The sequence below is a fragment of the Fundulus heteroclitus genome, chromosome 21 (genome assembly GCF_011125445.2).
Source record: "Fundulus heteroclitus isolate FHET01 chromosome 21, MU-UCD_Fhet_4.1, whole genome shotgun sequence".
Lineage (NCBI taxonomy): Eukaryota > Metazoa > Chordata > Actinopteri > Cyprinodontiformes > Fundulidae > Fundulus > Fundulus heteroclitus.
Window position 1 is genome coordinate 4,845,048 of NC_046381.1, and position 14,032 is coordinate 4,859,079.

A 14,032-nucleotide genomic window follows, 5' to 3' on the forward strand; every position below is an offset into this window, starting at 1 on the left:
AAATAGGAAGAAATCATCTCCATCAGCTTATTTTAAGTGCAGTATATTTATTATCTTATTTTAAGGGTAAAATGACTCTTTCCATTGCCAGATAATCTCATTTACCTGCTCAAATCATGGACAAATATGCTCATTTCAAGTAAATTGTACTTATTTCTAGTTGTGTTTTTAAAGTGCATGCTGGCTGTTCTCTTACAACGTTGAGAAAAGGTAAACTAGTGGACTACGTTATATAGAACCAATCCAACATATCCTAGATATAATATGGAAAGCTTATTGTTCCTGTCACCATATCCACTGGTATTAAATTGGCCCCATAGCATCACGCTCCCCCCTCCATGCTCTCACTTTATCTTGGAATTCATCTTGCCATTTTTCAAGAGCAGCTCAATGTGCGTCTCAGAATCCATAAGGCGACGGAGGTAAATTTTGTAAAGCAAGTCAGACAAAGTAGATTTTATTATGTTATAGCAGGTTAGAGTTTCCTCAGAAGTTGTCCTGGACATTTAAAGAACACCCTACCACCAGCCAACCAGGACTCCTTTACTAATCTGTGCAGAAACGCCCAAACTCAGCTCAAGCACAAGGTCGGAGGAGGAGTTCAAGAAATATCAGCTCTCCCACTCTTTATCTTTACTTTCATTATGACTCCATAATGACATTTTGGTAAAACAGCGGCTCAGAGTTCACACAGATACACACACAGAACAAGACACACTGTCGAACAAAACTTTTAAAGTGGGAGGCGTTTCTCTCGTCCGTGTACCTGACGGGGACGATTTTAAAACAGCAGCTTCATTCTCAGTCTGTGTGGAGGTCAGTGTTTTGATGGTGGACAGTGACGTCTCTGTCCCAGGAGTTTCCTGTTTGTGTCTCGCTTTATTCGAGGTGGTTCCAGGATTGTCCCTGACCCGTTTCCTCTTACCCCAGAGTGACGTTTCTGGTCATTCCTCCCCAAAGGCACCACCAGAGGGTCACCACAGCCACCCTGTGCCATGTCCTGCACCCCCCCCCCCACCCGCCATCATAAATTGTAGTAGCATCAGTTTAGCATTTCATCGCATTATGCACAGCCAGCAAGGCAGCCGCTCTTCCTGACCTTCTATCGCTCTTTTATTTGTGTCTGCCAGTATCTACTTTCCCCTAGTAATTGTTTTTCAATAAATTAATAATTGTGCACCATATTCCTAATATAATTATACATAAAAAGGAATTATTGTTCAACTCAAAAAATTAACTGTACTGTTATTGGTCTATGCACTTTAGATTATTAGTAACATTAAAAAAAAATCTAACAATCAACTAAAAGATATTAGTAGTTGTTTACTTTAGTCTGTATGATAGTTTTCTACAGGCAGCTTTACTACAACCTTAGAATAAATCCTGAAATTATGGCTTTTAGTTTCAGTGCCACCCCAAGAGTTTAAGTGGACCCATCTGGCCACCCCTATCAAACATTTTTGGAGGCGCCACTGTTCCTCCTCTAGCAAGTCTCACCAAAATCAGCTTCCAGCATGATTCTGGACAGCTATTGGACCTTTTTGGATTTTTTTGGGATGAATCAAAACACATGTCTTTGTTGGCAGAACGTACTGCAAACCAACAAGAAGCTGTAAATGCTAATTTATAGCAATTACTCTGAAAGGGGTTTTTTTTGTCTAAAAAATCCCAAACCTTGTAATATTTTAGCAACGTTATCAGTAAAAATCTTCCATTCTAACCTGATTTGTTTTTGTGTTTATTCATTGTGATTAATGGTGACTTCAGTGCAGTGATTCAAATGGGACAACGGTGTGGGAGTGTGTACACAGACAACGTTACGGCACATGAATGAGTCCAACTGTTTGTTTCCACACTGACTCAGCAGCCCGTCAGAGAGGGAATGTGCGCATGATAACAATTAGCCGACCGCCTCTTTAACAAGGCAGACAGGAGTCAGCGTTGATCCAGAGAGCCGGAGAATCAGCCTGGAATCACAGCCCCAAGCCTCCACCTGAAAGCTCCGTAGCACTCGGGTAAGGAGACGCTTCTCAATCATTGCTTTAAACTGCAGCAGGGTCAACAGGTTTTGTCTTTTATTATTTTATTTTGTGTGTGTATGTTGGTTGGGATACATTTCTGTTACATCATATTGTTTTCCTGCAGTTGATCTGCTGCTGTAATACCTGCTATATTTATTATTTATCATATATAAGCCCAGGAACTCTTTAAATGTCATTAAATAATGTGTTTCCTAATGGGGTTATACAACATCAACAAGCTGCAGGTGTATCTGCAGCACCTTGAAACCTGAAGAACAGGTGCGGCTGCTTCATGTTTGAGTCAAACAAGACAAACGAAGGGAGGACAAACCTCCCTGCGGCCTGCTGAGGGTTTACTTTCTCTCTGCCAGCCTTCGTGCACAACAATGCACTTAAAGCATGACAGCTCTGATCATATCAACGTGTGTTTAAATGTAAAATATGACAGGTATGTGAGTGTTTTTTCTTTCTTTCTTACTTTATAGTAGCAGAAAAATGCAGAATAATCTAGATGTTTTATGGGGTTGGGTGACCTGTAAGATCTACACCTCCCTGCCAAATTAATGTGACGCAGGTCAAATTAATGTTAGGTAACAACTCGATCGCGGATATTTGTTCTGTGATCACAGTACAAACAATTTCCATAAATATTAACTCTCATAAGACCAATTAACTGGATAAATCTGTTCAATATAAACATCACTTATGTATAATTTAATGTATTTAAGAACACACTGAAAGTACAACAAGGGTTTGTTTATTAAGTGTCACAATCTGCTCCAGGTATCAACGTCTAAAAAGACTGAAAGCCGACCTATGATACGAAAATCCCCCTTTTTAGCCATTAAATACATTTTGTTGTGTACTTGGAGTCTCTCAGAGTGCAGCAAAGTTTAATGGAGTCTGTCCAGGCGCTGCACAGATATCTTTATATTCTGCTTGGGTCATATTTCTCAATCCATTCAGTTTTTCATTGCTCATTTTTCAACAATTACGTTACAGTATTTGCTGCGGAACTGCGAAACGACGTCACAAACTTCCAGCTTATCAATTTCACCAATCTGCCATTTTTATTTTCTGTCGCAATTTTGTAGTCCAAGCTGAAGGATGCAGAAAGTACAAGTGCAAAAGTGTAAATGTTCTGTTTATGGGTTTATTAATCCATACAATTCATTAGAATACTGCAAAAATGGCCGAAAGGGGTGGAGTGGAACGCTCTGGGATTTGGAGGGGCACGGGGGGCTGGAAGTGTCTCCGTTGCATTTAAAGAGACAGTACCAAAAAGAGTTGCTCTCAGAGGAACCTCAGAACAGGGGTAAAAGAGAAATTCAGACCAAAGCATTGCAGTTCCACTTTATATAGACAAAAAAATGAATGATTTCGATCATTTATCAAAAAGCAGGACGTGTTCCCTTCAAAATCCCTTCATCTTTTATCCCATTTTCACTAAAGTTTCTCCAACCAGGCTTTAATTATCGTGCTATACGTTGGGTACATAAAGGTAAAAAAGCTGCAGTTGATTGCCACCACTCTCTCCAAAACATTGAATTCAGCATTGCAATCACTTCAGTGGTGTAAAAAAATCCAGCAGAGAGAGAGAGAGATGCAGACCACTTCTACAAACATTGGTCTTTAGGCTTTAGGAGCTTGATGGTTTCGTGCCAAACTTTCAGTCATGAAATGAAGGCAGGCCACATAAAATCAAAAGTCAGGGTTGATGTTGAGGTGCACTTTACACAGAGGTCCCCATCTTTGTGCAGAGTCTGCATCTGCAGACAGAAGTGTAAGCTTTATAGTTACAGATGGGTTTAAATGACTGGATTATAGAGTAGAGGAGACATGTTCTTTGGAGCGATCAATCATGTCTACCTGTAAGGTAATCCAAAGGGTGAAACTGGGCTTGGTAGTTGCCAGGAGAACGTGCCTTGGTACAAAGAGGATTATGGAGTAGGGCTGATTTGACAGATGTCAGGCTCGGCTTATTAGTTTCAATAAAACAAACCGTTAATGCTTGAATACACGTTGTTTTTTTTTTATGGGAACAGTCTGGGCATCGCCTCGTATTGTTCCTACGTGACAGCGCATCAGGCCACAAAGCAAGGCCCATAAAGACAAGGGTGTGAATGTTTGGTAAGGAAGAACTTGACTGACCAGCAGAGGATGCACTGCAAAAATTTAACTAAAAAGAAGTAAAACGTTCTTGAAATGAGTGTATTTGTCCTTGATTTGAGCAGGTATATAAGATGATTTGCCAATGGAATGAGATTTTTGTACATAAAATAGGAGTAACTCATCTTCATCATCTTATTTAGAGGGCAGAATAACTAATTATCTTATTTAAGGGGTCAAAATACTCATTCCATTGGCAAATCATCTTATTTACCTGCTCAAATCAATGACAAATACACTAATTACAAGAAAATTTTACTTCTTTTTAGTTCTGTTTTTGCAGTGTGTTGCAAACCTGGCCTTCTAGCTCAACATCATTGTCTGACCTCACAGATATGCTGAAACGTGTTAAAGCTGCTATAGCTTCAAAGGGTCCCTAGGATTTAAGAATGGATATGAGTCGAGCTTATATGTGTATAAAGGCAGATGAGTGAAAACTCTTGGGAATATAGTGTATTTTATTGTAGTCTATTTATGGCTTAAAATGATCAACACACATCTGTCGTACTGGAATGGCTTGTCCTCTTATTTGTCCCATTTTGAAGAACGGATAAAATAGATTGGCTTCTGTGTCGCCTCCTATTATATTCTTAAAAAGAGGCGACCCTCGTATTAACCTAAACAAAACAGTAAATCATAAATAAAAAATGCTTCATTTAAATTAACATCACAGACTATGTCAGAGCCAATAACTGTGGCATTTGTGGCGACCAGTTCAGGCACTGAGTAAATGCTTAGAAGAAATCAATGCCTGGATGTGTCAAAACTTTCTTCAATTGAATAAAAACAAAACTGAAGTAATAATCTTTGGACCAATAGAGGAGAGATCAAAAGTTAGCTCACAGCTTCAGTCGCTTCAGCTAGAAACCACTGATCAGGTCCGAAATCTGGGAGTAGTGATGGACTCAGACCTGAACCTTCAAAAGCATCTAAAGGCAATTACAAGGTCGGCTTTCTATCACCTGAAGAACATTTCCAGGATTAAAGGACTGATGTCTCAGCAGGATCTGAAAAAATTAATCCATGTGTTAATCTTTAGTAGAATTGATTACTGCAACGGTGTTTTCACAGGTCTGCCTAAAAAGTGGATCAGACAGCTGCAGCTGATCCAGAACGCTGCTGCCTGCGTCCTCACTAAGACTAAGAAAGTAGAGAACATCACCCCAGTTCTAAAGTCCTTACACTGGCTCCCTATATCTCAGGGAATAGACTTTAAAATCCTTCTGTTAGTCTATAAATCACTGAATGGTTTAGCACCTAAATACATCACAGACTTGTTATCAGTGTATCAACCCTCCAGACCACTCAGGTCTTCTGGCTCCAGCCTACTCTGCAGAACCAGAACTAAACATGGAGAAGCATCATTTAGTTCCTATGCTCCACTGATCTGGAACAAACTTCCAGAAAACTGTAAAAGTGCAGAAAGCCTGAGTTCCTTTAAATCGAGATTAAAAACACATTTGTTTAAAATTGCCTTTGAATGTTCCAGTTAAAGTGTTTTACTGTTTTTAATGTTCTTTTTTGTTCTACATTCTATCCCTACTTGCTTTTACTCCTATATTTTAATCATGTAAAGCACTTTGCATTGGTACTGTACTGAATTGTGCTATATAAATAAATTTGCCTTGCCTTGCCTTAAGTTTTTTTTATATAAATTTTTTGTGCTGTTTAACTCTGGCGGAAGATTTTAAACATGTGTTGCTTTTAGTCGCTGATGTTTATGACCAGACATGATCGACTATACCTTCCCCTCGTTATTAAACTACTGCACTGCTGACCCACACTAAAGGAAGAGAGAGGGAGAAATGTGTGCAGTAGTCTAAAGACAAACACAGACGCAGCCTGTTTGGTTCAAAAAAAGAACAAAAAAGACAGAAAGACAAAGGCGTGGTGTGAGGCGGCCCCGACTGTCACAGCCTGGCAGTGAAAAGAAAAATCTTCTGGAGAGATAAACATCATCTTTTTTTAAATCTTCACAATGACACCCCTTCTTATAAACGGAGTTTAAAAAAAATCTACTTTCCACGTTTATATACGGTGGCAGAGAAATGACATTAAACAACATGGTGGAGGAGTTTCAAACCACAGTGATGAAGATTTCCTCACAGATTCACCCTCCTCTTCCTGTTAACCGGATATTTGCATCTATTGAACTTTTCCAGCTGCAGGTTGTTTAGAATTACAGAAAATCTCCAGATTCAGAACAGACGGGAGTCAAAGGGTTTTTGCTACACTTCCAAAAGCTCCACATAATAATTTGCTGTAAATTTGGCCCATTCCTGCCGACCTCCACGCCTTATCCAGCTTTGTGACGTTCAGCCCAAAGCAGTTCTCTACGTAGTTCTTTGTAGTTAATAAGGCGAGCGCTGTTCATTTGGGAGGCCCCTTTGTCCCCAAGCTCCAACTTCCTGACCAGTGTCTTAGAGATGTGTAAAGATTTAATCACTCCCTGCTGCGGTCCTTCCAGTTCTTTACCCTGGAGAAGTGGTCTTCTATTATTAACGACTTCTTAAGTAAGAAAAAGACTCCAGATGTAGAAGCTATACACATACTTTACTTTTGATCTAAACAAGCCAGAGGAATGGTACAGCTTCAGTTCTGGACTCTCATATGAGTCACGATGCAGGAAAGGGTTAAAGTGAGAGAAACTCTCGTTTAAATCACCTTATGAGGACACGCCCCTGCAGGAGTGATGCATCCCTCCCATGTCGTCTTTGGGAGACGTGTGTAACACCTCATTATGTAATAATGCCTCAATATGTAATGAAGTCCTTTAACGCATTTTGTAATATGTTCTGCCGCATTATGTAATAACATCATTCCATTTTGCGAAGCTTATTACAAAATGTGGACGTAGCTCTTTTTTTTATGAAATTATAATGTAATTATGTGGTGATACGCAATAAAATATCACAAATCACTGTTTGTGTTCATCCTAATAAATACCCTTGTATTAATGAAACTGTCCCAGATACTACACATTAAAATATTTGAAACCTTGTTCAGTAAATGCTAAACCTCTCGTTATTTTCCAATGTTCAGATTTATTGCGTCAATCCCTGTTACTCACAGAAATTATTCCAATTTACAGACTACACCCAGAATCTCTCTAAAAGTCAGCTTTATTGAAACGTGAGTTGTAGGCGAGGCTGCGGCTCACGCCTCTGACACCACCTCTAATTATTGTAATTAACGTTTAGGGTGAACGAGACATAACGGCGCTGTAAAACCTGCCTTTATTAAAGAAGCGCCCCCTGCTGTTCAGCAGTCTTATTGACCCTGTTTGGCATCCGTATGCAGGCAAGTTCATGTCTTTACCCTCAGAGTGGATGCATTTGCATTACTCCGACTAAGACGACTTTGATATAGTTTAATTTTTTTTATTACAATAGGTTACAGTTGAATATCATAGATAAATTGTTGAAAATACAAATTTGAAAGCCATGAAACAATTTTGCTAATGTTACGACTGAATCGAACCGTAACACATTTTCCCGCCTCATACCACAAACGTTTTTTCTTTCCTCTGTATTATGTCGTTATTGACAGGAATACTAAAGCTGAAGCAAACTCTCTGTCTAACATTAGCCACTGGTGAAAGAGCAACGTCTTTAAAGGCATGACGCTTGTCAGCCCTCACAATGATACTTTATGAATTTTAAAATTAAGCTGAAAACAATCTTAGAAAAAGGATACTGTTAGAAATATGAGTTCCAAAATAAAGAGCTACATCCTCATATATAAGCCCGGAAACTCTTTAAATGTCATTAAATAATGTGTTTCATTGTAATAAGCTCTAGGAAATGTAATGATATTATTACATAATGCACCACAACGTATTACAAAATGCGTTCAAGGACTTTATTACATTGCCTCGATTATTATAATAATGCGGTTTCAATGATCTCTAATAAATTTTGAAGCCTGATTTTATCACATAATTACATTTGGCGTCATTATAACATAATGCAGCATTACAGGCGTGTCACTGTTAGACTGTGAAACAGCATGGGCTCCAGGATTTATCCACATGTACACGCTGCCCCAAGATAACTGTACATTTGTTTACGTGTGCCACATCTGGAACGTCTGTCTGCAGCTCCAGCACCTGTAATCTCATAATCTCTGACAGATGCTGCTTCAATATTTCCACATAATGTTCTTTTCTCATGACGGGATCTGTTTTGTGATGTGCACCACTACCTATTTCAGCGAGAGACCCCCACAACACGACGCTGCCACATCCTGGGATGGTGTTCTCACCTGGCAAGCCTTCCTATTCTCCTCCAAATAAAATCAATGGTTATTATTTAAGTCTCTGCCTCTTGGGGGCAAACTGTGATTCAGTTCTTTCCAGGTTCAGCTTCCATCAGTAAAACGCGTTTTGCTTTTTTTGCTTCTTAGCTTGACGCATACGTTTTAATCCAAAACACGATCACCTCCAGCCAGAACACCCAACCTGTCCACTTCTTAACCCGATGAACGGGGCTACCTTTTTTACAATGTTTTGAGCACATTTTAACGTGGGACCTTCAGTCATCTGGAGTAGGGGTGAAAAAAAGAAGTCACGATTCAATTTGAATCATGATTCACATGCCATGATCCGATTCTATCACGATGCATCACGATACTTGAATTATTGCTATGTATCGCGATGCATTGCGATATTTTCACTGAACACTGTTAGAAAATATAGCCATTACCAGTGGCTGACTGGCTGTGTATGATCTGGATAGTGTCTTCAATTGATACATATCTGAAAGAAACTGAATTCATACATAGCTGTATTTATTGAAACGACTTTTGGAGGTATTGCCATGAAAACAAATATTACTATTACTGGAGTGGACACACTGACAAAAAGTGCTTAGGATTTATAAAACTTAAAATAACAAAATAAAGATAATCCGTGCCGTTTACATGGCCTCAGTGGTCCTTTAAACTAATAAAGTTGTATTCCACTTGTTTTTGGCTGCTGTTCGACAACCATTAATGCAATTTTATTTAATTTTATTTTTTTATATTAATAATCAATACTTGGCGTCAAGAATCGATGCAGTAGATCGTGAAAATTAGAATCGCGATGCATCGTCATGGCGATTATTTTGCCCACCCCTAATCTGGAGACTGTAACCAAGGATGAATCAGACAGTTGGAGGTCCACAATCCTCCCTGTTCCTTCCCTGATTTCATTTGGACTCATTTGTTGGTGGTGTTGCCCTAAAAAAAAACCTCCACAGGAGTGTGTGTCCAGTTAATTTAGATGTTTTGGTTTAATCGGTCAGATGCTTCCTGCGCTGACATCATCATTGTGGGCTTTCCCATTCTCTAGCTACACTGGCATTTAGCAAAAACAAATAACTTTGGTAATTCTACACAGACCTAAAAACAGGAAAACTTTTTTTAAATTTCATTTAGAATATGTAAATATCCAGCTTCAACTGCCCATTGAATCGAAAATAATATTTAGACTGAAATATGAAAGAAAAAAAAATCCTTGCAGTTTTTCTCCCAGCTGATCACCTCTTCTGGGAATTTTATGCTAAAGGAAGCATCCGCTTTTATAGTTATCTCTTTTCAATGGGAAAACAACAGAGTGCTCCTTCTGCTCCAGAGGCATCTTTAACAAAGGGGTTCTAGTACTTTGGTTTCTGGTTAACAAACAATGGCAGCATGAAAACAGATATATGTAGAAGGACTGGAGACTTTGGGCTGCAGTAATGTAGGTGTGGCTGAATAGGATCATTTCAGATTACTGGTTCCAACCGTGTCCTGAGGATAGTGTTGCGCCGATGCCATTTTTTTGGCCCCTATACCGATACCCGATACCTGGCTGTGCAGTATTGGCCGATACCGATACCATCTGTTTGAAACTGATGTGTGTGTGTATATATGAAGAACTGCATGCTACTTAGGGTAGTAGAACTTTGTATTGCCTGCCTGGAATGAGTGACAATAGTTGAATAAACTTTTGGCTCTCAAAGGCCAAAATAGTGCAACATTCGTGAAATTATAACATGTATAATAGTAGTGCAACAAAAAATTACATTAATAATTGAATAATCTCTTTTAAACCCTGAGTTTTGGCTCTCAAATGCCAAAATAGTGCAACTTTCATGAACTTATGTAACATGTATAATACTAGTCAGGAGAGAGAAGGCTGCATTCAAGTGACATACAAACATCAAAATGGTATCGGTGCCCTATTTGTTGGTACTCGCCGATACCAATACCACCATTTTAGTGCTGGATCGGGGCCCCGTCCGATACTGGTATCGGTATCGGTGCATCACTACCTGAGGATTAAGAAGGAAATCTGAGATGGATGGATGGCATTTATTTATCATGTAAAGAACATCACCAATCACGCTGCCTACAGTACCCATAATGCATCCCATCTGTGAACTCTTTTAAATCGTGCCAGTTGCAGAAAGTTGTTGACCTGTTTGACCACGTTTACAACGTTTTACTTTATAGATAAGCTTCTTTAAACATGTAATAATTTAAACTTTTGTATCTTTCTGTTTTTTTTCCTCTCCTCCAGGAACCATGTCTGCCGTCTACCTCGTCTTCCTGCTGCTGCCTCTGATTTCGGCTCAGACCTTTCACTGGGGTCCCTGTCCCAACCCGGCAGTGCAGCCCGGCTTCAACGTCGAAAAGGTAAAGCATGTGGTGAAAACATGGTGGGTGCACTAGTAGACAGTATGTAACCCCGCAGTAAGGCGCTATTTCTGTCACCAGTACCTGGGAAAGTGGTATGAGATAGAGAGACTTCCTGCTTCCTTTGAACGAGGAAAGTGCATCGAGGCAAACTACGCCTTGAGGAAGGATGGTACCATCCGAGTGCTGAACTCCCAGCTCTAGTGAGTACCACTGGAGCTATTTGATTGGCTCCTGATTCAATTGGACGTTCTGTGTAAAGATCTTTGGACAAAGTAAGATTTCTAAGAAAGGAATTAGATTTTCTTTTAAAAGAAAGACAGAGTGTTTCATATAGTATAGGATTGACATGAGATTAATCTGATGTCAGATACTGGCATAGACTTTCAGAGAACAATACTAAGGGTGTCAATGAGAAAGCATTGAAAGCACCTATATAACTATTCAGCCACTTTTATTCATTATTCTGTTTCTGTCCTGAATTTTGCTTCGTTTCTATCAGGCCTGGGTGAAAAAATAAAAAATTATATATATATATATATATATATATATATATATATATATATATATATATATACATTACAGAATGCTGCTCCAATAACAATGACATGATATGACTTTTAATGTATAGAACGTGGTATTTACAATGTATTTGTCACAAAAAGTTGTAAAATTAATTTTTTAAAGCTAAATAGGTTAGCCAAACCTTAGGGCAAAAAAATAAATCACTCTGCGTAAATCTGAATACTTCCAGGAAATACAGACTTTATCTGACTGATTTAACATTTTAATACCATTCAGGGTTTTTACATGATTGAAGTGTAAGTTTAGTCTACGTTCACTCAGAATCTTCCACACTTGTCATTTTTTTTATAAATAAAAAACAGCAGAAGAAAAAGTGCTAACATTCAAACAGAATTATTCCCATAATATATTAGTTCTGAGTTTATCCTTTAAAACCGGAGCTTAGGGGTTTCTTAAATCTGCCAGATATGCTACAGATACTCCGCAGAAGGATCTGTCAGTCATAGTTTCATGTTTTATTTAGGCATTACCACCAGTCTATGTCTGCTAAAAAGAGCGGGAATATGGGCTCCCTCTCCCCTCCAGAGGCGGGAATCCCCATAGCAACCGGGGAGTTTTGAGGAGGCTGGTTTTCTCCCCACTTAGCTGTTAGCTAGTAAATCTTCCATTCTATAGACGAACAGGGTATTATCGGACATCAGAACCTCGGCAGAAAATTCCTGATTTAGAGCTGTGAATAGTTGTGTTAGTCATGAAATGTTTGTGCGTCCGACAACTCGTTCTGTTTTTCTGTTTCCCAGTAAAGAGAAAGTGAGCACAGCAGAAGGGACAGCTGTGGTTCCCGACATGCGGGAGCCGGCCAAACTGGGAGTCAGCTTCTCATACTGTAAGTGTGTTTAGCAACGAGCATTACAAGTCTGACGGAAACAAGTTAAGGGATTTGTTATTTAACTTAGCATCTGTGTACACCATGGTGTTTTATGAGTAAATAATGAATAAAAGGCCAGAAGCTGTGCGTTTTATATGTCCTCAAACCAGCATTTAACTACCTCCTATATGGGCTGTGCTCACAGTCACTCCCTACAGCCCATACTGGGTCCTCACCACCGACTACACCAGCCTGTCCGTGGTGTACTCCTGCACCGACATCCTCCGCCTGTTCCACGTCGACTACGCCTGGATCCTGTCGCGGTCACGCCACCCGCCTGCAGAGACGGTGCGCTACGCCAAAGAGCTGCTGGTCAGAGAAGGAATCGACATCTCCAGGATGAAGGCCACTGATCAGAACTGCAATGACATGTAGCCTTTGTCCAAAGACTACCTGACTTCTCAGATTTAGAGCATTTATATTACGCTATTTCTGTCTTGAAAGTTTGTTTATTGATATCCAAAGAGGTAATGAAGCTAAGCTAGAAATTTCATCCATCCATCCATCCATTTTCTAACACGCCTATCCCTATTGTGGTCATGAGGGGTGCTGGTGCCTATCTCCAGCTGTCAATAGGCGAGAGGCGAGGTACGAAATTTCCTGCAATAGATCAATATTTTATTGTTTGCTCACAGCTCTCTCTGTTATTGTTTTTTTGAAGCACAACAAACTGTACATTTTTTACTCTTTGAAGATATACTTGATTAAAATCTACATTAACTGATGGTCGGTTGTTTACTGCACTTTAACAGTACAAGTTATATTTTCTGTAATGATCATTAAATACATATTCTGTCTATTCTTAATCTGGAAATTCGGCAATAAATCGGGTAAATTTGCTCTGCTTTTTCATGAATTGGTCAAGGTTTTTCTTTTTTTTTTCTTTTTTTTAGGACTAAGACAACATTATCATAGTTTGCTTTTTTAGCAATTAAATTCTAGATGTGTTGCGTTTCTGTGAATCATTTTCCTTTTTCATGTTCCTGCTTCTGACTAAAGCTTTGAATCTTATAATTGTGATGACAGCAGGCGTCATAAAAAACATGTTTCCGTCTGGGTGCGATTTGCTGGGGGGGGATTTACCCCCCCTCTGTTTCTGATGTCCCCCCCTCTGGTCATTCATGTTTTATCCCTGGGGGGGATACATTCCTCCCCCCTCTGATCTAAATAAGTAATATGAATTTTTCAAAATTTATATTAATACCTGTCTTGTGTCCTTCACATTTGTATATTTAATTTTTTTGTTTTTAAAGAGTATTAATATGTTTTCTGCTCGAAGCGGTTAAAGTAAACTAATATCCAATTCCGAGTCTCGACAGTAGATGGCGCAAGTTTAAAAACAATAGTCTAACCTACTGGATATAGCTAGCTACCTGAAAGAGCAGCTGCTAGCTAACCATTATTAATAAAACTTTTATTCATTAATAAAACTTTTAAAATGATCCCCCCCCCCCTCTGTTTTTTTTTTTTTTGTTTTTTTGCAAATCGCACACTGCTTTTAAGTGTATTTTAAAAGTTGACTGCACAAAATTTGCAAAAAGAAACTGACCCTCAAATTCACAACATTTCTGACACCTAGCTATTAAAAGGGAAATTATGTCCATTCATTGACCCGTTCAAAAGCGCATATACCAATAATAATATAATCGTCACAGTTGTTTTCAGACTGTTTTGAATACAAACAAACCTCTGGGGCCACTTCCTTACCACGAAAGCAGCATATCTGGAA

General features: G+C 39.1%; 1 protein-coding gene across 1 annotated transcript; it reads left to right on the top strand.

Moving 5' to 3' along the window:
* Positions 1-1,871: 1,871 nt before the first annotated feature.
* LOC105935727 (apolipoprotein D) lies at positions 1,872-13,155 on the top strand. The gene is made up of 5 exons (XM_012876279.3): positions 1,872-2,015; positions 10,735-10,850; positions 10,932-11,053; positions 12,176-12,261; positions 12,449-13,155. The coding sequence occupies exons 2-5, from the start codon at positions 10,740-10,742 to the stop codon at positions 12,676-12,678; spliced, it is 549 nt and encodes a 182-aa protein (XP_012731733.2). The 5' UTR covers positions 1,872-2,015; positions 10,735-10,739; the 3' UTR covers positions 12,679-13,155.
* The last annotated feature ends 877 nt before the right edge of the window (positions 13,156-14,032 follow it).